General features: G+C 44.2%; 1 protein-coding gene across 1 annotated transcript in view; it reads left to right on the plus strand.

The window, feature by feature from the left end:
* The window catches only part of Svep1 (sushi, von Willebrand factor type A, EGF and pentraxin domain containing 1), a 148,890-nt gene that overhangs the window by 114,500 nt on the left and 10,752 nt on the right, over window positions 1-23,638 (plus strand). Inside the window, 6 exon segments of the mRNA XM_050163983.1 lie at window positions 7,325-8,057; window positions 9,915-12,673; window positions 14,425-14,650; window positions 16,211-16,366; window positions 20,467-20,530; window positions 22,440-22,613. Coding sequence (XP_050019940.1) covers window positions 7,325-8,057; window positions 9,915-12,673; window positions 14,425-14,650; window positions 16,211-16,366; window positions 20,467-20,530; window positions 22,440-22,613 — 4,112 coding nt within the window.

Genomic DNA, 23,638 nt, shown 5'->3' on the forward strand with positions numbered 1-23,638 from the left:
TAACAAGTACATGTTAAATATTTGCTATAATTAAATCAATTTATGAAAGAAATATGATATTAAAGATTCTCCTGAGAGCCATTCTCAATATTCTTCTACCCTTCTCGAGGAAACGATGCCGATTTTGCCATCATTACATACACATTTTGCATAGGCAATATATACTTTTAATTTCCCTGTTTATGTATATTTGCACATATTGCGTCATTGAAGAAGTAAGATTTAAATTTTCATTTTCACATAAAATGATTTCTCTCTTTAAATAGTTACGTTATCTTTAATTATGTACATGCCTGTATGTGGATAATAACCTTCTCTCCCAGACCCACGTCAGTGAGCGGAACTACTTTCTCACTGCTATAAACCACACCCCCGGAAGAACACGTCATTTCTGGGCTGCGGAGATGGCGCAGTGGGTCACGTGCCTGCTGTTCAGATCTCCAGCACGCGGGTGGAAAGCCAAGCAGTGCGGCGCATAGTGTAACATAAGTCACGGTGCTGTGGAGGCAGGGGCAGCAGGTCCTGGAGGCTTTCTAACCAGCCAGTCTAACCAAAACAGCAAGTTCCAGGCTTAGTAGAGAACTTGTCCCAAAAAATAAACTGCAAAGTCATGAGAAAGACATCTGATACAGGGGGCTGGAGAGATGGCTCAGAGGTTAAGAGCATTGCCTGCTCTTCCAGAGGTCCTGAGTTCAAATCCCAGCAACCACATGGTGGCTCACAACCATCTATAATGAGAACTGGCACCCCTGCTGGCTTTCGGGCACACGTGGAAGAAATGCTGTACACCTAATTAAATAAATAATTTTTAATAAAAAAAAGACATCTGATACACACACACGCACACACACACACCCCTCATGTGCACACACATGTGCACAGGCACCGTCTCTAAATTACCCCCATCTCTACTGATGTAGGCTCGTTTGTTCCCACTTTATTTGCTAATAAAAACAGAGCTGCACTGACTACTCCTGCGTGTTTCCCGGCACATATAGAAACGAGATGGATATCCCTGGCCTAGACATTGCAAGTTATGACCACGATCATGGGATTTTCATATTTTGAGCTTTGCAAGATAGTACAAACAGCTAAAATAAAAAGCGACTTTGCCAGCCCGATTAAGGTGGAACTTACAAGCCCTTGCCAGCAGGTGGCGACAACACCTTCTGGCAAGAAAACTTTGAGGTCCCTGCCATCGACAGCTATCTGGAATTTCAAATCTATTTTGGAAAGCGGGTGAGAAGCAGCAAACAGGAAGTTGGCTGTGGTATTGAGTCTCTAGAAATGTCAGGAAGCTGCACCCATAATACTTCAACAATGTGGCTATCCAAACAAGACCCACACGAGAACAATACCGATAGTCATACTAAAACAGAAAGGGAATTCTCACAGGACCCCACTCATAGACAAAGAATTATAGGTAATTCAAGAATCCTGAATGAGGGAGAATTAGTCTTCCCTAGGGATGAGCCCCCTACTTGGCTATCTAACAAGTGGTCAGCCCTGAAATCATACCTACAAGCAACCCTTAATGGACTCAGCGGGTTGTATTTATATATCTATGCATATATAGATAACAATAATAATTATTAAAGAAAAGAAGATCATCAATTTGAGAGAAGATGAGGTGAGGGATATATAAAAGATTGAAGGAGGAGAGAGAAAAGGGTAAATGATGTTATTATATTTTAATTTTAAAATGGTATTTTTAAAAACTGAGACAGGAAAGTCTAAGAATGACATACGTGATAGGGGCACCATAAGATGCTCCTGTCCATATGTACACAGTGTAAAGCTTCCACCAAAGCTGAACATACCTCTCTTCTCAGGTACTGTCATCTCCTTAGAATGAAAACTTCGAAAACCCCTTCTTATAGCGTATTGAAATGCAGGGTGCGCGGTTGCCACCTGTGATTTCATCTTTTATTCTGTGTACCTGTAACTTCGTACCTTCTCCTACCTCCCAGACTGCTCTTCCTGGTCCCTAACACCCAGCATTCTGCTCTAAACTTTAACAACAGCTGCTTTCTTTTTTTAGCCAGTATATTGTTTTCTTCTAGTATCTCATTGCCCTATTCTGGCAGCTCCTTGTGTGCACTGAACTTTTCACCACGCTCATCTACTGGCTAGTTCTCGGTCAATTTGACACACGTTAGAGTCATTAGAGAGGAGGCGGCCTCAATTGAGAAAACGCTTCCATAGCGTGAGCAAGACTGTCGGGCATTTTCTTAATTAGCGACTGATGGGGGAGGGGAGGGCCCAGCCCGTGGTGGGTGGTACCATCCCTAGGCTGCGGTCCTGTGGAGCAAGCTAGTGAGCAACACACTCCATGGCCTCTGCATCAGCTCCTGCCTCCAGGTTCCCTGCCCTGCTTGAGTTCCTATCCTGACATGCTTTGGTGTTGAACAACAATTTGGGAGTGTAAGCCGAATAAACCCTTTCCTTCCCAACTTGCTTTTGGTCGTAGTGTTTCATTACAGCAATAGCAACCCTAACTGAGACACCCGTGTGTCTTGTCTTTTCAGATTCTCTCCTTACAGGAAGCAGGGTGGCTGTGTCTAAACAACCCCTCATGAGCTGACCCTGAATTCTTTTTTTCTACTAGCTACCCCAGGGCCCTCAGCTTCATAATTAATTTGTCGGTCAGAAAGGTTTTGCATACAAAGCGAGTCTTGTGAATTCTAGTGTGAAATCCATATCTGCTACAGAATTATAATGAGCTGGGGCCTCATTTTTCTGCCCAGCACCTCTGAAGACACAGAGGTGGATCACCTTTTTGAACGTTCACCGTGTCAGCAAACCTCCTTCTAGGATGCGGATTCCTGACAGACACTCCGGTTAAAAATTCAGATCTAAGGCGGTGTTTCTTTTCCTCTCTGCTTCCTTTCTTTGTCTGATCCAAAAGCAGCTACAGCGTTAATTGGCAAGCTTGCTTTTCTGGTTTCAATTTCTGCTTCTTGTTGGAAACATGGAGATTTCCTTTCTGGACAGCTTGGCTGTGCGTTTAAAATGATGTCTGTTATATTTCATCAAGTATTATCGAGAGAGCCTTTGCAGATCGTGGGGCTGATAGCCGGAACCAGGAATCCCTCCCCATCCTCGTTCTGTCATTTGCAGTCTCCTCTCAGGGGTTTGTCTGGCACACCCCCTGCATCTTGTTACTTTAAGAACAGCACCATTATATCCAAGCCATGACTTCTGTGGAATGTAACCTGTTTTTCTGCCTCCTTCCACATCCTGAGATGCTCTCAGCCTCGTGAAAGTGGAATTTACTCTCTTCTGAGTCTCAAGTCTGCCTTCCCTCTGCCCTCCATACTGGATAAGTCACCCAGACCTCCATACGCCATGAACACACACATTCTTGCTGGTTCTTTTTCTTCATTCTTTGAGAATTTCATACATGCACACAATGTCCTTTGACCATGTTCTTCCACTCCTCCCCATAACTCCTCTAGGATCCAACCGTGCTCCCTAAACCCTCCTCCCAGCTTCATGGCCTCTGCTTTGCTCTCATTGCTTACCACCCACCGAGTCAGGTTTGTGCTGCCCATATATGCATGAATACAGAGCTGTCTCCTGAGGCATGGACCGCCTACTGGGGACCGCACCCTTAAAGAAAGCAGTCTCTCCTTCACTTAGCATCTGTCAGTAGCTCTTCAGCCAGGGATGGATGCTGGGCTGTTGTCTGGTTGATTGCTTTTAACTTTTATACTGGTAATGAGCTTTGAAAGACTCTTTCCCTGAATCCTGGGAGCAAGACACAGTCTTAACATTTACAGTGAGGAGGCAAGAAGGCCAAGAGACCAGAGTAGAATAATGAATGCCAGGAAAGGAGAGGAGCAAGGAGCTTCATCAGACTCACCATTCCCAGTTTTATCTTTTACCCAAACATTTATCTTTCTTAAATTTTTTATCAGCACCCAAATGCCAGGGGTGAGATGCTTCGGTTGTTTGGTCAAATATACGGGTGCTCATTTGTTTCTCATCTTTCGTCTCATCCTTAGGTCGACATTCATTGGTGTGAAACTCAGAGGCATGGAGGGGTTAATGATGTCACAGAAAACCTCACTGATTCTTCTCACATATAAGCTTCTAAGTGGAATTATTAGCTCTATTAAAGCAACAGCTTTGATCTTCAGTTGTTGTTATGAATTGAAACAAGATCACTTACTGATGCTTCTTAACGCTTTCTGTTTCTGCCATTAACCTGCAGCTGTTAATAAGCTGCTTTCATCTTTTAGGAAGGAATCCGATGTCGCCCTCACAGCTCAGTCATAAAGCTCCCAGGGCCCATGCTGGCTAGTAAGATTCCTCTAGGCGTGTAAATCCAACTATTGAAAAATCATATCCGAAAAGTATTCTGTTCGTTTTCAAAGGATGCTTGTGTATTGCCGGGGTCCTAGGGCATCCTTGGGATACTGATGGACCATCTTACCTGGAACCTAGTGTGTGTGGGTGATGTTTAATAAAAGTATAAAAGATTGTGCCCAAGACCTCTTGAATATAAATACAAAACCCTTCGTAACAAAGAGTTTAAGCGAGTATCTTTTCAATTCAGATTGGCATCGATTCCAAGTTTTTCCTCATATTTCAGACTTAGCCCAGGTTCACATTTTCTCTCTTTGGTAGCCAGCATTTAAAGGCACGTTATCAGCCGTAAAATGTTTATCATCCTCTGAATGATCCCTCAGAAAGTAAGTGAATAAAGATGTCCCCTATGGCCCGAATGCACTTTCAAACTTCTAACAGAATTAAATAGCACAAGCGATTTGGCTTTTCTTTGCTAAGCAACTGAGCTGCAGTTTATGGTCATTGCCTTGCTGTATCTAGAATACATGTCCTCCTTTATCGTTCTAAAGTCATTACATTAAAAAAAATTATCTTTGTTTATCATCTGGCCTCACCTTCACTGAGCACACTGTCTTGAGGTATAAACTCCTGGAAAGCTGACACTTGGGAAATCGCAAAGGCCTCAGGGACTCCATGTTAGGCACATGGCAGAGGCCGAATATGTATCTTACAGCATCCCACTGAGTAGGACTCAGCCTGCCTCATCATGCCATTGGCCATGGCAAACAAGTGGCACACTAGTGCAGCATCTGTGCCCCAAGGAAGTGACTGGCCCACAGCTGGCTGCCAAGAGTCATGCGTGAAGAAATAAGTGTTGCCTGACAAGCATAAAGAAAATCAAAGGCCTTAATCCAGATTGGGGGATACTGAAGATTCTAAAAATGAGTTCTTTACATTTATATATCTTAAAAACATGTATTCAGTGGTTGTTATTCTATAAGACAGCTGGTTTGCGGTGTTTTTTTTTTTTTCCATTAAGAAAATTGGTGGAGAGTTATCAGGAGGTCAAGGGTCAGAGCCCCCACCAAGTGCTGCCAAATTATGAAACACTGTTTTTATGTTCTCAAGATGCTCTGTGGAGTAAGGAAGATTCTAGAGACAGATGCTCCTACCTTGGAGCGACTAGAGCCAGGGACTAAAGGAAACTCTTTAGGTACAAGGGATTCCTATGAATCAGGGCTGTCTGGGTTTGTGCACATGAACTTCAGTCAGTGGAGAGTGCCAGCCACATCAAAGGGCCGGGGACTGTGATGACGCAGGTTTCAAAGCGTGTGAATGATTCAAGTTGAGCTGTAAAACAAGAGGAGCCTCCGTAAGTCGACCTTCCACCCAGTCTATGTCCTGTGCAGGAGCGGTCGGATCAGCAGGCCAGGTGTGATGGTTTTTCAATAATGGGATGATGCTCTAAGCACACCACTGTGGGTGCCTTCCTGGAACTGTTAAGAAAGATGTCATCTAAACACCTGCTAAGTCCACATCTACTGACAAAGACCTGAGTTTTCCCCAAACTGTGGTCTGGGAGGGACCTAAGTGGACACTTCACTCAGCTCTTGGAAGTACCTAGGAGTGCTTAGGTAGAAACCACTTCTGAGCGTTGCATGGTGCATGATCATAGGGAAGGTCGATTAGAGTCTTCTACAGATATGTCACTTATGTTGAATTGTCCATCAGTCTCCTAGAGATATTATGAATATTTCTGGGGAAGATGATGGAATCCCAGTTTTTCTCTAATAGATTATTCTTTTTAGAATTAAAAGGGACCTCAGTGGACGTTTTGGTTACCGACGACTTAAGAATCTTTGCCGAAAGATGGGCTAAATACTCTGTACGGTGGCAGCTCTGTGTAGTGTCCATAGCTAGCCCACACACATCATCTTAACTCACTAGTCTGAAAGGAAGAAAAGCAAAGAGAGAAAGCAGCATTGTGGGGAATGTGTAAGTCCTGGAATCTAGTAGCCAAGTTCAGACCTGACATCTTCTGCCAACAGCTGGGCTATTCGGCCTGTCTTCCTCACCACTCAGCCATCTGAACCCATCACAATGTCTAATGAAGACTCAATTAGGCCATTTCCATTCTCTTACTCGTTATTAATATCAAAACAAAATACAGACTGAGTGGATGTTAGATACCCCTTGACAGCTGTTGTCTAAGAGACTGACCACACAACCTACTGGTTTGTTCTGTTTTATTGAGATGGCCCTGGGGAGCGTACGTATCAATCTGTCATCAGATATAGGCAAATACCTGGCACATAAGGAAAGGCTGGGAGGTATTGGGCAAAACGGATCCATGCACTCATTGCATGGCGTAGCCATATGCAGAAAAAAGCTTTTTAACTCTAACCACGTGGGCAGAGGTTCTGAAAATACTGGAGCCTCAAATTATAATCACTGTTTTAAATTTCACTGAATGTAAGTGAGCAACTAGAAACTGTGTCTAGGCTAAATATGGCTCATTGAAGCTTTTTTAAAATATGAGTATTAAAATCAACAGACTAAAGCTATCAAAGCTACCAAGGCCTAGTATTGAATTGAGTCAAGCATGACCAAAGCTTATTTCTCATTTTTATTTTAAAGATGTAAAATAACCTCTGACCTCTCCAAGCATTTACACATGTACAACTGCACGTGCATGCGCATGCACACACACACACATCTGTAACAATCATTAGTTCCTTAAATAGCAAAAGTCTTAACTCTGATTCCTTTCTGATCAAGTATTAAAATCATTTGACCAATAAGCTCAATATTAAAGTGCTAAATATTGTTTTTAAAAACAAATAATAAAAGCAACCACAGGGCAGGGAACCCTGACTGCCCCTCAGACTGGAGAGGGAGGGGGAGAGGAGTGGGGGGAGGGGGAGAGGAGAGGGAGGAGGGGGGAAAAGGGAGCCGGGGAGGGAAATGGGAGGCGGGGAGGAGGCGGAAATTTTTTTTCAATAAAAATTATATTAAATATGTCAAAAAAAAGCGAAGACGAAATGCCTTTTCTCAATTCTACACTGAGTTTTCTTTTTCCTCCATCCCATAGTTTCACCCTTGCTGGTCCTGACACCATCATATGCTTAGCCAATGGCAAGTGGAATTCAAGTAACCCCCAGTGCCTGGCTGTCTCCTGCGATGAGCCCCCCACTGTGGACCACGCCTCTCCAGAGACTGCTCACCGGCTCTTCGGAGACACTGCTTTCTACTACTGCGCCGATGGTTATAGCCTGGCAGACAATTCCCAGCTCATCTGCAATGCCCAGGGGAAGTGGGTTCCCCCCGAGGGCCAGGCTGTGCCCCGCTGTATAGCCCACTTCTGTGAAAACCCCCCGTCTGTTTCCTACAGCATCTTGGAATCCGTGAGCAAAGCCAAATTTGCAGCTGGCTCAGTAGTGAGCTTTAAGTGCCTGGAGGGTTTTGTGCTGAACACCTCAGCCAAGATCGAATGCCTGAGAGGCGGAGAGTGGCGCCCTTCTCCCTTGTCTATCCAGTGCATCCCGGTGCGCTGCGGAGAGCCTCCGAGCATCGTGAATGGATACGCGAGCGGGGCGAACTACAGTTTTGGGGCCGTGGTGGCCTATAGCTGCCACAAGGGGTTCTATATCAAAGGGGAAAAGAAGAGCACCTGTGAGGCCACCGGACAGTGGAGTAGACCCATGCCCACCTGCCACCCTGTATCCTGTAGTGAACCACCTAAGGTTGAGAACGGCTTTCTGGAGGTAAGAGACTTAACTACCAAATGATCAATAACTTTCGTCACTCATAGGGCCGTCTACAGTGGCTAACCCAGTATTTACAAGTACAGGCAGTGAACATTTTTTTAAATTTATTTATTCTTATTTTATATACATCAGTGGTTTTGCCATGAGTGTTGGGGTCCCCTGGAATTGGAGTTATAGAGAGTTGTTAGCTGCCATGCGGTTGCTGGGAATTGAACCCAAGTCCTCTGGAAGAGCAGTCAGTGTGCTCTTAACCACTGGGCCATCTCTCCAGCCCCGGCAGTCAACAGTTTGATTGCTGAAACAGAAGTAACTAAAATCTACACATGGCATGTGTTGAATAAAAATGAACCAAGGTAATTGTGAAACATTAACAATATACATATATATCTTTTAATTATTTATTTTATGTGCACACATGTTTGCCTGCATATATGACTGTGCATCATGTGTGTCCCTGGTATCTAAGGAAACCAGAAAAGGGTAACAGATTCCATGGGACTAGAGTTACAGACAGCTATGAGTCTCCATGTGAGTCCTGAGAATCCAATCCTAGTTCCCTGGAAGGGCAGACAGTGCTCTTAAGCACTGAGCCTTTTCTCCAGCCTCCTTAATATACATCTTTCTGCATGATAATAACCTACAGATATCCCAAGGCCCTTTGTAGCCGTATCTTAAACATGAAGTTAGAGTAAGACAACTGCAATAAAATTTTGCTTTTATATAATTTGTCACCTACATGAAACTCAGAGATATTCATTGTCACTCTTGATTTATAAATGGAATGTGAGGTGCTGTTTTTACATTGCCCTTTTGAGATACCCAGAGGTGATTTCACCGTGATGAACAAATTGTTCAGCATGATACAAATATGACCTGCTTCCACGCTAACGTGTCTTCCCAGTAAGTGTGTCAGGAAGATAAGAGCAAGGGCTGTAGCGGTATCTGGGGGGGGGGGGGGGGGAATGTGTGTTCTGCTCGAGGAGTGTGTGAGCTTGGTCTCCAAAGCCCAGCATAAGAAAAGCCAGGCACTGAGCTGCACACCTGTAACCCCAGCGCTGGCCAGGCAGAGATGGGGGTCTCCAGGGCTCACTGGCTTGCCTGGCAAGCAGTAGTTAAAGACTGTCTCAAAGAATAAAGAAAGAAAAGCAAGGTGGATGGTGTTGAAGAAACAACACCTGAGGTTGACTCCTGGAATCTGTACACATGCGCCCACATAAACCAAAAGAGGAGAACAAGAGGGGGAGGGGAAGATAGTCTAGTCTTCCAAATCAAAGGCCATGGTGCCATTTTAAATAGCCAAAATTTCCGGGCGATGGTGGAGTACGCCTTTAATCCCAGCACTAGGGAGGCAGAGGCAGGCAGATCTCTGTGAGTTCAAGACCAGCCTGGTCTATAGAGCTAGTTCCAGGACAGGCTCCAAAGCCACAGAGAAACCCTATCTCGAAAAACCAAAATAAATAAATAAATAGCCAAAATTTTGAGTGAAGCAGTTTTAAAGCATCTATGTATACTTTTTATTTTTATCTTACCAAGTCCTCTATATATTCTGCTGCTATTGCTCTTCAACTCATCAACCTGTATAGATAGATCCCTGATCTTCTCTCCTTTGGGTCCCATAAATATTTCTCCAGAGGAAATGACCTCACTAGATCTTCCACCTTCTACTTCCACATTTTGTTCCCTAGGAAACGTAGGGCAGACCTGTCGCAAACAGCATAAATCTTTACTCACGGACATCCTGATGAATTCCTTGAGGATGTGGGCTTTTGAGTTCTGCTTGGCTACTAATGTACTCCATCTGTTGGCTTGCCTGTTCCATGGGTTGTACTGACTTTTTCTCTCCGTGTTGTTCAGCATGCCACGGGCAGGACCTTTGAGAGCGAAGCCAGGTTCCAGTGCAATCCAGGCTATAAGGCAGCTGGGAGTCCTGTGTTTGTCTGTCAAGCCAATCGCCACTGGCACAGTGAGGCCCCTCTGTCCTGCACCCCTCTCAACTGTGGGAAACCCCCTCCCATCCAGAATGGCTTCATGAAAGGAGAAAGCTTTGACTTGGGGTCCAAGGTTCAGTTCTTCTGTAATGAGGGATATGAGCTTGTTGGGGATAACTCTTGGACTTGCCAGAAATCTGGCAAATGGAGTAAGAAGCCAAACCCAAAATGTGTCCCCACCAAGTGCCCGGAGCCTCCCCTCTTGGAAAACCAGCTCGTATTAAAGGAATTAACTTCCGAGGTGGGCGTGATGACCATTTCCTGTAAAGAGGGGCATGCCTTGCAAGGCCCTTCCGTCCTGAAGTGCATGCCATCCGGGCAATGGAATGGTTCCTTTCCCGTGTGTAAGATGGTCCTTTGCCCCTCGCCTCCCTTGATTCCCTTCAGCCTCCCTGCTTCTGGCGTTCTTCACTTTGGAAGTGCTGTCAAGTACTCGTGTGTCGATGGGTTTTTCTTAAGAGGTGATCCAACCATCCTCTGCCAGGCTGACGGCACCTGGAGTTCTCCGTTGCCCGAATGTGTCCCGGTAGAATGCCCCCAGCCTGAGGAGCTCCTCAACGGGATCATCCACGTGCAAGGGCTTGCCTATCTCAGCACCACGTTCTACACCTGCAAACCAGGCTTCGAGTTAGTGGGCAATGCCACCACCCTCTGTGGGGAAAACGGCCAGTGGCTTGGAGGAAAACCAGTGTGCAAACCCGTTGAATGCCCGGAGCCCAAAGAGATTTTAAATGGCCAGTTCTCTTACAAAAGCTTCCAGTATGGACAAACCATCACATACTTTTGTGACCGAGGCTTCCGGCTCGAAGGTCCCAAAGCCCTGACCTGCTTAGAGACAGGGGACTGGGATATGGATGCCCCCTCTTGCCTTGCCATCCACTGTAGTGACCCACAGCCCATCGAAAATGGTTTCGTAGAAGGTGCGGATTACAGATATGGCGCCATGATTATCTATAGCTGCTTCCCTGGCTTTCAGGTGGCTGGTCACGCCATGCAGACCTGTGAAGAGTCAGGATGGTCCAGCTCCAGCCCGACGTGTGTACCCATAGACTGTGGTCTCCCTCCTCACATAGACTTTGGAGACTGTACGAAAGTCAAAGACGGCCAGGAATATTTCGATCAAGAAGATGACATGATGGAAGTCCCGTATCTGACTCCCCGCCCTCAGCAGTTGAAAACAACAGCTAAAACCCCTGCTGCGCATGCGTCCCACTTTCTATACGGCACCAAGGTTTCCTACAGCTGCGACCCCGGCTATGAGCTGCTGGGAAACCCCGTGCTGATCTGCCAGGAAGATGGAACGTGGAATGGGAGTGCTCCCTCTTGCATTTCGATCGAGTGTGATTTGCCCGTTGCTCCCGAAAACGGCTTTTTGCATTTCACACAGACGACCATGGGCAGCGCTGTGCAATATAGCTGCAAGCCGGGGCACGTTTTAGAAGGCTCCCACTTAAGGCTTTGTCTGCAGAATAAGAAGTGGAGCGGTGCCGCACCGCGCTGTGAAGCTGTTTCGTGCAGCAAGCCAAACCCAGTCAGGAACGGACTCGTCAAAGGAAGCGACTACTCATACCTGGCTGTGTTACGTTATGAGTGTGACCCTGGATATGTGCTCAATGGAACTGAGACCAGAATATGCCGGGAAAACAAAGCCTGGGATGGGCACGAGCCCACGTGTGTTCCTGTGGATTGTGGATCACCCCCAGTCCCCAACAATGGCCAAGTGAAGGGAGAGTTCACGTTCCAAAAGGAGGTCACGTACTCTTGCAGTGAAGGGTTCATCCTTGAAGGAGCCAGGAGCCGTGTCTGTCTCACCAATGGGAGTTGGAGTGGTTCCATTCCCAGCTGCACGCCTGTCAGATGTACTGCCCCACCGCAGGTGGCAAATGGGGTGACCGATGGCGTAGACTATGGGTACAAGAAGGAAGTAGCATTCCGCTGTCTAGAGGGCTATGTGTTACACGGGGCTCCTAAACTTACCTGCCAGGCAGATGGGACTTGGGATGCAGAGGTTCCCGTCTGTAAACCAGCGACCTGTGGTCCTCCCGACGATCTTCCCCAGGGCTTCCCTAATGGCTTTTCCTTTTATCACGGAGGTCACATACAGTAACAGTGCTTTCCTGGTTTTAAGCTCCATGGAAACCCATCAAGAAGATGCCTCGCCAATGGTTCCTGGAGAGGCAGCTCACCTTCCTGCCTACCCTGCAGGTGTTCCACGCCCCTCATTCAGCACGGAAAGGTCAATGCAACCGATGTGGCCTGTGGAAAGACAGTCCAGATTGAGTGCTTCCGAGGCTTCAAGCTCCTTGGACTTTCTGAAGTCACCTGTGACACCAATGGCCAGTGGTCTGGCTTGCCACTCTGTGAGCATGCGGACTGCGGTTCTCTCCCGGACATACCCAATGCAGTCGTCAGCGAGAGTAGCCCTTTGGAGGACAACGTGGTGACCTACAGCTGCAGGTCTGGCTACATCATGCAAGGCAGTTCAAATCTAATCTGTACAGAGAAAGGGACATGGAGCCAGCCTTACCCAGCCTGTGAGCCCCTGTCCTGTGGACCCCCACCGCCTGTTGCTAACGCAGTGGCAACAGGAGAGACATACACCTATGAAAGCAAAGTGAAACTCAGGTAAGACCGTGGGTGGCTATAAAATGTACAAGGAGTGTAGGCAGGATTATATAATGAAATGAGGTGTCAACATGGAGCTGTTTGGGAGAGAACCTCCGTCCCTGGACCTCCCTCCAAAGCCCAAAGCTTTTAACATTTGACTTGATTTACTTGGGGTCATGTGGAAATCCATTTACTGTGAAAATAAATGTATGCCTTTTCCAGACTATGGTTTCTAACACAATCCTCCCGGCGTTCATGAAATCACAAGGTCCCCTAACTAGCTTCATTCATTTTTTAATCTATGAGCAATTTGAATTAAAGAGACTACCCAGCCTGTACTACTTTAAACTAAGTATATGTTGCTCCAATAATGGAAACTTTCCTGTCTGGATAGGATTATCAAATATTCAAATGAAGGGTGTAAAAATTTGGAATGAATCTGTGAATTTTTATTGGAATAAGTAAGCATCACATTCAAATCTCAACTGTCTTGAAGCTTTGTTTACCATCTTGGTGAACCGTGGGCTATCTTCCAGGCATTTACACCTCAGATCTGATCGATAATTTAGCCCCTCTTCTGGGACGATCTGCTGTGAACATTTTAGCCTACCTTCCTGTTCCCTAACTGTAGTAAAAACTAGACTCTGTGGAAGGCTGGTGTGTGGGGAAGCCGGACCGTGGCAGAGGCCTGTGCACGGAACGGAAGAACAAAGGGCCACACCTGGACTTTGAAGTACATTTTAAGACTTCCGTGTGGACGTCGATGCATTAGGCATTTTGAGAGCCACAGTGTCACCTGCGTGTCGTTATTCCCCTGGGTTTTTTCCCTTGGTGTGTGATGATGACACCGAGTAGTAGATCTTTACTTAGTTCCTACTCATCGGGTTGTTCCAATTGTACAGAACTTCTGTCTCCTACCTCGCCTGGTAATATTCAGAACTTAAAATGTGTTCTCCAATGATTACTATGAAGTGATTAAATGGTTTGATTTAAAAGGAAGCATGTGATAGTGGTAGGCACATGGGGTCTAGAACACTCCCTCTAGAGTACCTAGTCTTACCATATCCCACACAAACTATGAAGTTATGCGGCTTCAAGAAAGGTACCTAATCCCTCTGGTGCCAACCTCATCAATGCCAAATGGCAATGAGGTCCTAATGGCACCTGCTAGTGGCGTGGACATGAGCACTGGATGGCTTGGTATGTGTAAAGCACATGGAGGGAGGGGTCACCAGAAATTAATCATTGTACAGAGCCATTTGCTGCATAAGTATGCACACTTTTAAGTCACAGGGGCTTTAGAGCCGATTTGACTTGAGTTTAAACTTGGCGATAGCTGTGGCAATGCTTAATGCTCAAGCTTAGAAGGACCTAGTCCAGGACCTTATACGGTGCTTGTTGCACAGTAAACCGTAAACACTGTGTTATATTCCTACCAGTACCTAAGTATAGCGGAAATGGGACTTCTCTATAGTTTCTTGAACTGGTGACTGTTTTAGAATGAACGGACAAATAAAAGAAACTAACTTCAGCCACATCTAAGACAACTTTGCTCTCAGCTCATCTTGAATGTGGATCACTAAGAATTAATCTGGGTGTTGTGTTACATTAATGTTTTTGTGTCGTGATGGTATCCATCTGGCCTTTGAGCCAGTTTTAAGGTTTCTCATAAAATGTCTCCTGAGCCTTGCGACAACGCCTTCAATCTGAGCATACGTCGGGCCCAGCGTGCTACCTTCTGCAGGTTCATTTTCTCGTCTGCATTGCAGGTGTCTGGAAGGGTACGTGATAGATACTGATACAGATACGTTCACCTGCGAGCAAGACGGCCATTGGGTCCCTGAAAGAATCTCCTGCAGTCCTAGAAAATGCCCCGTGCCATCAAACACAACACGCATGCGTGTTCACGGAGACGACTTCCGGGTGAATAAACAAGTTTCTATATCCTGCGCAGAAGGGTTTACCACTGAAGGAGCGGACTCGTCAACGTGCCAGGTAAGATACTGCCTCTGAGTGGGGCCTGTAAGTCTGACTGTGACGGTTATAGCTATGAACAAGGGCACTTCGTGCTGGCCAAGAAAGAAAAACAAATGCGCAAGTTTCATTCGCACCCGAAGGGTTGAGAAGTTTCTTAATAGAAGGTAGGTAGAGCTGGGGCGATGTCTCGGTGGTTAAGAGCACAGACTGTTCCTCCGGAGGACCTGGGTTTGGTTCCCAACACCCACTAGGTAGCTTGCAACTGTCTGAAACTATAGATCAGGGGATCTGATGCCCATGTGCACAGACGCTCGTACAGGCAAAACACTCACACGTACAAAATAAAATTTTTAACAAAAAGGAAAAAAATACAACACGTTTTTTTCCCCCTAATATCTCCAGCTTTGAACTTAAAAGAGCCGATGTTAGGGAAAATATTAAAAACAAACAAACAGAAAAACACCTATAATGAGATATCCATTGAAATCTGTGGTGGTCTCCGTGGAAGGCCTGAAAGCTGCACCAGCAGACAGGAAACCGTAGTCAAATCCTGCCTCCACAATTTATTGTTTGTTTACTTTAGAAAAATCACATGATCCCAGCATGGTGGCCCATTGTATGAACATAGCACTCAGGAGGCAGAGGCAAGAGGATCACCAGACCTGTCTGGGCTGTGTATCAAGACTATGAGGTTATAGGGTTGGGGAAGGGATGTAGTTCTGTTGCTAGAATGTTCGCCCAGCATGCCTGAGGCCCTGGGTTTTCTCTTCATATCACAGAAAGCTGAGTGTGGTGATGCCCACCTGCAAGGCAGCATCTAGGAGGGAGGTCTGAGGAGCAGATGTTGCAGAGGGAGTTTGAGGACAGTTTGGGCTACAAGATGGGGGAGGAGGAATCTATACTTCAGGTTTCCTTATTGGAAGACAAGTGTGTAAAATAACACTTACCTTATATAACTGTTGTGCAAAACCACACCGGTGATGGAGGAAACGCCTGACTTCTGCGGACTTTGATCTTTCAAAAGTCATCAGCCAGTTTGTGCACAGGACACTTTTTGGGCATAAAGTTTGCGGTTAGTTTACCATGAAGTGCTTTCTGTGCATAGTTGAATAGCTTGCTAACTGTATCACCTTGTTAAAGATGTGAATTGCCCCCACAGATAGCAGGCCTTCCTAGCAGAGCCCCTTCTCCTAACCTCCACATCAAGACTGTAAAATGAATCCCTCGGCTTCCCTTCATTTGCTGAAGTTAGGCTGGGGGCTGGACGAGGAGGCCTACATAACACAGGCATGCCCTTTCCCCCAGCGTGTGGGTTAGATGGCCATCACTCAGATTTGGAGTTTTTTCAACACATCATCCCTCTTCAGGTTGTTTATCTGTAAGTCTGTGCTCATCGAAAGGATAAAAATATTTCATGTCTCCAATGGGCTTTGAAGAACTACAGATAGATAACCAGCAACAAAGTTCAGGGAAGCCTTTGGTCCTCAGACTCTCACTTTGGGGTGAGTCTGCCATATGAATAGAACACTCACGTATGAATTCCTAAATATGACATACAATTTGTGGTCTCTTCTTCAGCCCAATGGCACATGGGAGCCACCGTTTTCTGATGAATCCTGTACTCCAGTTTCTTGTGGGCACCCTGAAAGTCCAGAGCATGGCTTGGTGGTTGGCAGTCTATACAGCTTTGGAAGCATCGTCACTTACCAGTGTGATTCTGGCTATGAATTAGAGGTACAGTAACAAATTACTCAGCAAAAAATTAATGTGCTGTTCTGATATGCTTAGGATTCTTTTTAATATTTGAATAAGTTCATTTTACCAACACAGTTCTGAAAACATCCTATTATATTTTGGGTTTTTTTTTTTTAATTCTTTTAACACATTTTGGGAAAATAGTTAAGAAGACTTAGAATTTTAAAACACACAAAAAAAAAAACATGAGCCAGGTGTGGTGACTCACCCCAGTGATCTCAGATACTCAAAGGCAGAGATGGGAAGGTGACAAATTCAACACCTGCCTGGACAACTGTCACCAAAAAAAAAAAAAAAAGGCATTAAAGAAAGGGAGGGTGTGGCTCAGGGGCAGGGTGCTAATCTAACATCTCCTGATTCAATCCAGAGTTCAAAGAACAAATTGGGACTCACCTCATAGACTTGGGAGTTAGGCTTCCAGCGCCCAGTCAGGCAGCTCCCAGCTAGCCCCATTAGGCATCACTATAGCACAGCCCCAACAAGGGGGTGCTTGAGTGAAGCCAGGCCTTGACCAAGAGCGAGCACACAGGCACTGGCAAGCTCTTACCTGAGATCAGGTTCCCCTGTGATATATCTAGCCCGAAACTCCTCGGAACTCGCCTAAGAAAACCCCAACTTTGTCCTTAAGTGACTCCCGACTGCAGCATTATAATCCCGTGGGCAGCACCTGCATCTCCCTATTAGCTGTAACGGGAGCACTGAGGTTGGTTTCTCTGATTATTATCTCTCCGTCCACGCTGTCTAGGAGGGTTGGTGTCAACCACAAGAGATTGTCATCTGGCTTTTCAGGAATCTCTTAGTGTTTGCAGTGGTGTGTGAGGACAGGCTACCTGACGCAGTCATTACCAGTTGGCTGCTAAATGTGTGCGGTGCGGCCCTTTTTTGTTGTTGTTGTTTTGTGTGTGTGCGTGTGTGTGTGTGTGTGTGTGTGTGTGTGTGTGTGTGTGTGAAATCAAAGAGTTGTCATAAGAAAGGGCCATAAAAACTGGAACCAGATTTCTGTGGTTCTTAGTTTATTTCTTCAAAGGATAAAAATATTAAACATGAAAAGGATGACGGCAACCTAATAATACATTGTGACCGGAGAATTTTCCTGGTTTTGAAACTGGAACATTCTTCACCTGGGATTCCTGATCTTGAAATTTCTTAACGCCTTTGGAAACAAAATATACCACAAATTCATGAAATTTGAAGAAGTTGGTAATTTAACTTAAAATGTTGGGGTAAACAGCCTGCCGTTAACTACAAAGCTGAAAGTTTATTAATAACTGTTCTCATTCCAACCAATCGTTAAAATCACCTGAGAGTCTTTTCAAAAAGATTTATGCCCAGTTACTTGGAGAAATAAAAATACGGGTCTATAAGAGAGAGATGGAAAAGACTTCCTGGAAACCCTCATCACCTGAAATAGTGGGAACCTAGAGGGGGCTGGAGAGAGAGCTCGGCAGTTGAAAACAGCAGCTGCTCTTTCAGAGGACCTGGGTGCAATTCCCAGAACCCACATGGTGACGCACAGCCATCTGTAGCTCCAGTCCCAGGGACTCCACCGCCCTTTTCTAGTCTCTGGGCACTGCACACACATGGTGCTCAGACATATGTGCAAGCCAAACACCCACACACATAAAATAAGTCAGTGATCCTTTAAAGGAAACATGGTGCCAACTAGAGGAAGTTTCGAAAGCCGTTTGCGCAGCAATACAGGTGATCATCCCAACCCAGTGACACGCATCAAACAGCACAGAGAGGAGACTCGTAACGACACTGACACACGGTGACCTGGGACTATCAGCAGATGCTGCTGTGCAAACCAGTGTTGAGAACACACAACTGAAGAGGAAGGATTCACTCCTTGAAGGAGACTGAGGACACAGATAACCAGATGCCAAGGGAAGACCAGAATTTGCAATCCCTATGAACTGCTGGATTTAGGCTTTGATTCACTGTGTCTATTGATGTCACGCACACAAACTGGAGATGGTAGCCATTTAGGTCTCTGGATGGAAACAGCTCCTATGTGTCTATGACTTGCTCCCTTCCGGGAAGAAAATGAACTTGGTCTTATCAAGTTCTCAGTCTGCTAAGTAGTATCGGTGACATCACGTAAGACAGGCAGCAGAGGTGTGTCTGGGAACGTCAGCAGAACAGATGACAGGCCCTCCAGACCTGGACACATACATGGACAGGGAAGAACAGGGAAACAGAGAAGGAACTAGAGGTTTAGGAAGGCACGGTTCTTAAAAATATATGACGTTATTATTATTATTTACCGTAGTTATGGTGTTCTGTAGAGGCATGCAGGTAAGTTTTCTGTCAACCTGACACAAGAGAGGGTCACCAGGAAAGACGGAACTCCCGCTGAGAAAATGCCGCCGTCAGCTTAGCCTATACACCTGTCTGACATGTTCTTGACTAATGATAGACGTTGAAGAGCCCCAGCCCACTCTGGGTAGCGTCACCTGGGCAGGTGGTCCTGGGTTTTTCTAAGAAAGCAGAATAGACAAGCCATGGGAGCAAGCCAGAAAGTGGCATCCCTCCATGGTCTCTGCATCAGTTCCTAAGATTAGGTTCCTGCCTTTTGGTTCCCGCCCTGACTTCCCATCATGAACTCTAAGCTGTATACTGAAGTAACCTTTTGTTATTTTAAGTTACTTTTGGTCATGGGGTTTATCACAGGCCTAGAAAGCAAGCTCGGTCAACGGTTTTGCATTTTTAACCAGTATCCGGCCCCCAAGGCTGATGGATGGGAGAGTGGCTCCTGATCAGTTCCAGCAGACTTCTGGGACAGACTGTCTGCGCTGCTGAGGGATCTGAAGGACCCTGGGGCACTGAACTGCTCACCTTGGAAGCTTCCTGGCTTCCTTGGCTGGGATGGCTGCAGGCAAATGACAGTGGCAAGCGCCATCCTCTCTGGTTTGTCCCAAGTCTCTGCGGACTGATTATCATCATCCACTTCCAGGATTCAAATTGCTACCCAAAGCAGGCAAAGCAATCAAGATACCCAATATAAATTATATTGTGTTCTTCTGTGTTAATACAGCCCCGTTAGCGTGAGGCAAATAGATTTTTGTGAGCTATTTGAATCTCAAAAAAAAAAATTTACCATGCCTAAAGAAATGAATTAGGAAAAATATATTTAAAGTGAACTAAAGGATAAATCAAAATAAACAACTGGCGACTGGATTGATTACTTTAAAAATCACCTCCAGCGAATAATAAAATGGACGTTAAGGCTCTAAGGCATCATACAAGAATCTGTGTAAGTTGACTGGAAACTTAGATACAACAGCGGGGGGAAACTCACACTTAAGAAAAAGCAAGGCAGGGAAAGGGAAAGAAAAGGAAAAACTGCATGATAAACATTGCCGGTTACTACGGAGGAAACGAGTGGATTGTTTCGTAGTTGATTAGGAACATAATATAAGTTGGGAATACAGATGGTTCCGTTAAGAGATAACAGAAAAACAGGATCTACAGAAATTATACTCGGGAATCAAAGAATAGTCCCATAGATACATAGCCCTGAAAGATACAGGATATCGAAAAATTCAGATAATTACAAATTATTGTTCAAGAAAGTGATATTGCAGAAGGCAGAGAAGTAAACTTTAGACTTTCCCCCAGATTATTTAAAATGTTAACTACATTGGCCCTTAATACGTTTAGGTGTAACAGGTAAGCCTCATCATTGAAATTTGGATGGGGACTCAAGCTTTGTTTGATGTATCAAGTATTGAAAAGATCAGTGCAACTCAAAATAGTTTTAAACGTACTGAACAAATACACCCTGACATTTCCGACCCACTCTTTGTGAGTCCCTGGTATGGATTATAATTAACTGGCGCTTAAAACAGAAGATAAAGTTAAGTCTGTCGTCACCACGTGATTCTGCCAGGGAGGAATTTTGGTGAAATCGTTTTTTGAGAGTCTCTCAACTTTACAGTACATTCATTTAATAGATTCATTCGGCATTTCAGTACTAAGTCACCGAAGGCCACAGTTAAGATGGCTTCACAGTCCCTTCTTGTCTCTCTATTATGAAACTGGGATCCTGTTCATGACCCTTCTCTGCTGCTCCACAGGGGAACAGGGAACGAGTCTGCCAGGAGAACGGACAGTGGAGTGGGCAGGTGGCCCTGTGTACAGGTGAGTTAAGTGGCACCTAAAGGTCCCAGAAATAGTACCAAGGACACAAGATAACAGCGTGTCTCCATTTTCTTTATATATCCATTTGTGCCTTAATAAATAAACACATGAATTACCAGAGAACACTTAATGGCTTTGGCTCAAGGGCCCCAACCAATTAAGGACCAGAGATTAGCTGGAGTATAGCATAAGATTGCTGGTTCAGCAACAGCACATGGTTTGCTTAGAAACTTGTGTTTATTTGCACTTTTGTGGTATTTTCTGCAAAAATAAGTATAAAATAAAGGCTTAGAACTGTTGCTTGTATATAAAATAACTGGCCCTTAATGACATTATTCTTAAATGGTGCTGGGACATCAGTCAAATAGAGAGCCACAGTTGAGCAAGGTGTTTCAGAAACTCGATTTCTGAGAATAGCCAAGCTTCTCCAGTAGTGTGAGGGTTGGTCTATGTCCACCATTTCTTCCCTCTGTTTCAGCCATATGTGCAGAGGTAGAAGAGGAAAATTAACTCTGTGTCTTTAAGAACCTTAAATCTGTAAGTGAATATTATATGATTGTGATTCAATGAAGAAAATGGCTTTTCTTAGTTCTCAAAAACTTGTGTAAACATTATAATGAAACATTTTTAAAAATTCAGTAATATCTCAAGTCACAAAAATACATTTGTTTCTAACTTGGAGCAGTCCTTAATAACATTTTGTTTTTTAAATTATCCCAGTTTGTTTCTCTTAACTTCAGGTATATTTTATTAATATCTGAATTAAATCACATATGCCAAAATATAGAGTAGTAACAAACATTCTCTATTTATATATCACTTAATTTTTTGCATTTTATATTTCATTATGCATGGATTTTATACGAATGCATTTTATACAAGTTTATCCATGTGTTGAACTTGTATATCCCAACCCCAGTAGCATGCTATATAAACTGCTCATGTTCAAAAAGAGTTTGTTTGTATAGGACACAGGAGTGGAAACAAAGAGGAATCCCACATATCTGTCAACGAACATCTCCAAGGTTTAATGAGTGGTCATTTTTAACTTACTAGTCATAAAAATTTCAAGAAATCAGACAAAACAAATCAGGAAAATATTTTTAAGGTCACCACTCAGAGTAAAACCTCTTGATATCTGCTGTTATATGCTTTTTTTTAGGTATGCTCTAAGCCACAAATAGTTGTGGGGATGTAGAATAGACAGAGAGAATCCAGCCCATAAATCCTCACATAACTTAAGAAATTAGTGTGGTCTTGATCAAGTTTTTTAGCTTTTCTGAGACTCACTTTTTTTTTAAGTGTTATTGAGTTCATCTCAGAATTGCTGCTGGATTTGGAAGGAAAAAATATATAGTACTCAATCAAATTTCTATTTCAGATGAAAAAATTGAATATAAATATGTACCACATAATATTTAAGAAGTATTTATGCTAAAATGTATGTTATTTATAGGACATTCTAATTTATCTGAGAATTCTGTGTTTTTATCTGGCCTTACAAACCAACTGTTATTAAGCATAATAGTAAAACTGGTATCACATAGGAAGTTCACAGCCATAACATCCCTTTATTTCATGCATATGCTCATCTAAACCACTACCACATCCATCACTATTAGCAAAATACATAAAGACAAATGGACTACATAGGACTGGATAGCAATCTTCACATGGAGCATGTGGTACTCCAACAGAAATATACAGTATGTTCTATGTCAATAAATATTATTGTGTTTAATTCATAAGTAGGCATATATATGTATGTGTGTATAGTGGATATGTATGTGTGTGTATATATATATACCATATTACACACACACTACAAAAATAGCTTCAGCAAATATAGTAAGAGAAGCAAAGGAGATGTGGGAAAACATTGAATGCAAGGCTTTATTTTTCCTTTCAGAGAACAGGTGTGAGGCTCCAGCTGAGTTTCTGAATGGCAAGGCTGTCCTGGACAACACCACATCTGGACCTAGCCTGCTGTTTTCCTGCCACAGAGGCTACACCCTGGAAGGGTCCCCTGAGGCCCATTGCACTGAAAATGGAACTTGGAGTCACCTGGTTCCCCTCTGCAAACGTGTGTGTTGACTTTAAGAGCTGTTTTAATCACATTTGGCTTCATAGTTAGCTTCCCACGTGTCTTAAAGGGGAAACACTAGTTGGTGAGAATGGTCCAAGGAAGGCCACCTGTGGCCAGTAAGCACAACTTTATGGGATATTATCAAACTCTACTTTGTATTATGTTGTAACGGCCTTCTAAGAATCAGCTTTTATCAGACTCCTTGGCTGGTTATAAACTCAGGCATTCAGAAAAAATACAAATTAGCGAAAGAATTTTGAAATGAAGATACTGTGAATTCTACTGACAGGAAGAAAGGAGGTAAAGAAGAAGATATGGTTAAAGTCTGATGTTGATATGAGACATATAAATGTGGTAAAGAGATAATTTGACCACCTCAATGAAAACAGTACAAATGAAGTATAACTTGAGAAGGCTCTGGCTATGGTTGTGTACAATGGAGCCTTTAGAATTAAGACGAGCCCTAACCTCAGTGTGACTTATTTTATACCCACCTAAAATCAGAAAAAACTGCAATAGCTTGAAGCCTGTGTCAATGTGGGGCATACACGCGCCCTGAACACAGCTGCGCACTGGCGTCACTTCCTGTGGGTCCCTCAGAACCGTGGGCCACAAACACAACATGAAGGTCTGTTATCTTGTTCCTCACAGAACGGGTCTGAAGTCAGGCTAAACTCACACAGCAATGTCTGATGACTCTCTGTGTCCATCTTCTCTGAAGGATGTTCAGCAAAAGAAAGGAGTTCAGCAGAATTTATCACGCTGTTGACATCAAATATTGAGGGAATACTCAGCGTGGTCCTTGATTTCTTATATGCCTGATCTTTAATCTGCACACATAATTTCACGTGGGGTGAAGCAAATCTGTGCTTAATGTTTGCAGTTCTGACTTGTTAAGCTTTTGCTGAGCGTGGTGAGTTGAGTCAGGAGGAGCATGCGTTTGAGATCAGACTGTTCGAAATTATTTTTTAAAAAATATTCGTTTAGTATTGTCATTGAGAATACTTGTTCTGTGAGCCTCT

This window comes from Alexandromys fortis, unplaced genomic scaffold (assembly GCF_014885135.2).
Source record: "Alexandromys fortis isolate MF-2015 unplaced genomic scaffold, M_Fortis_MF-2015_v1.1 scaffold_18, whole genome shotgun sequence".
In the NCBI taxonomy this organism is placed as follows: domain Eukaryota; kingdom Metazoa; phylum Chordata; class Mammalia; order Rodentia; family Cricetidae; genus Alexandromys; species Alexandromys fortis.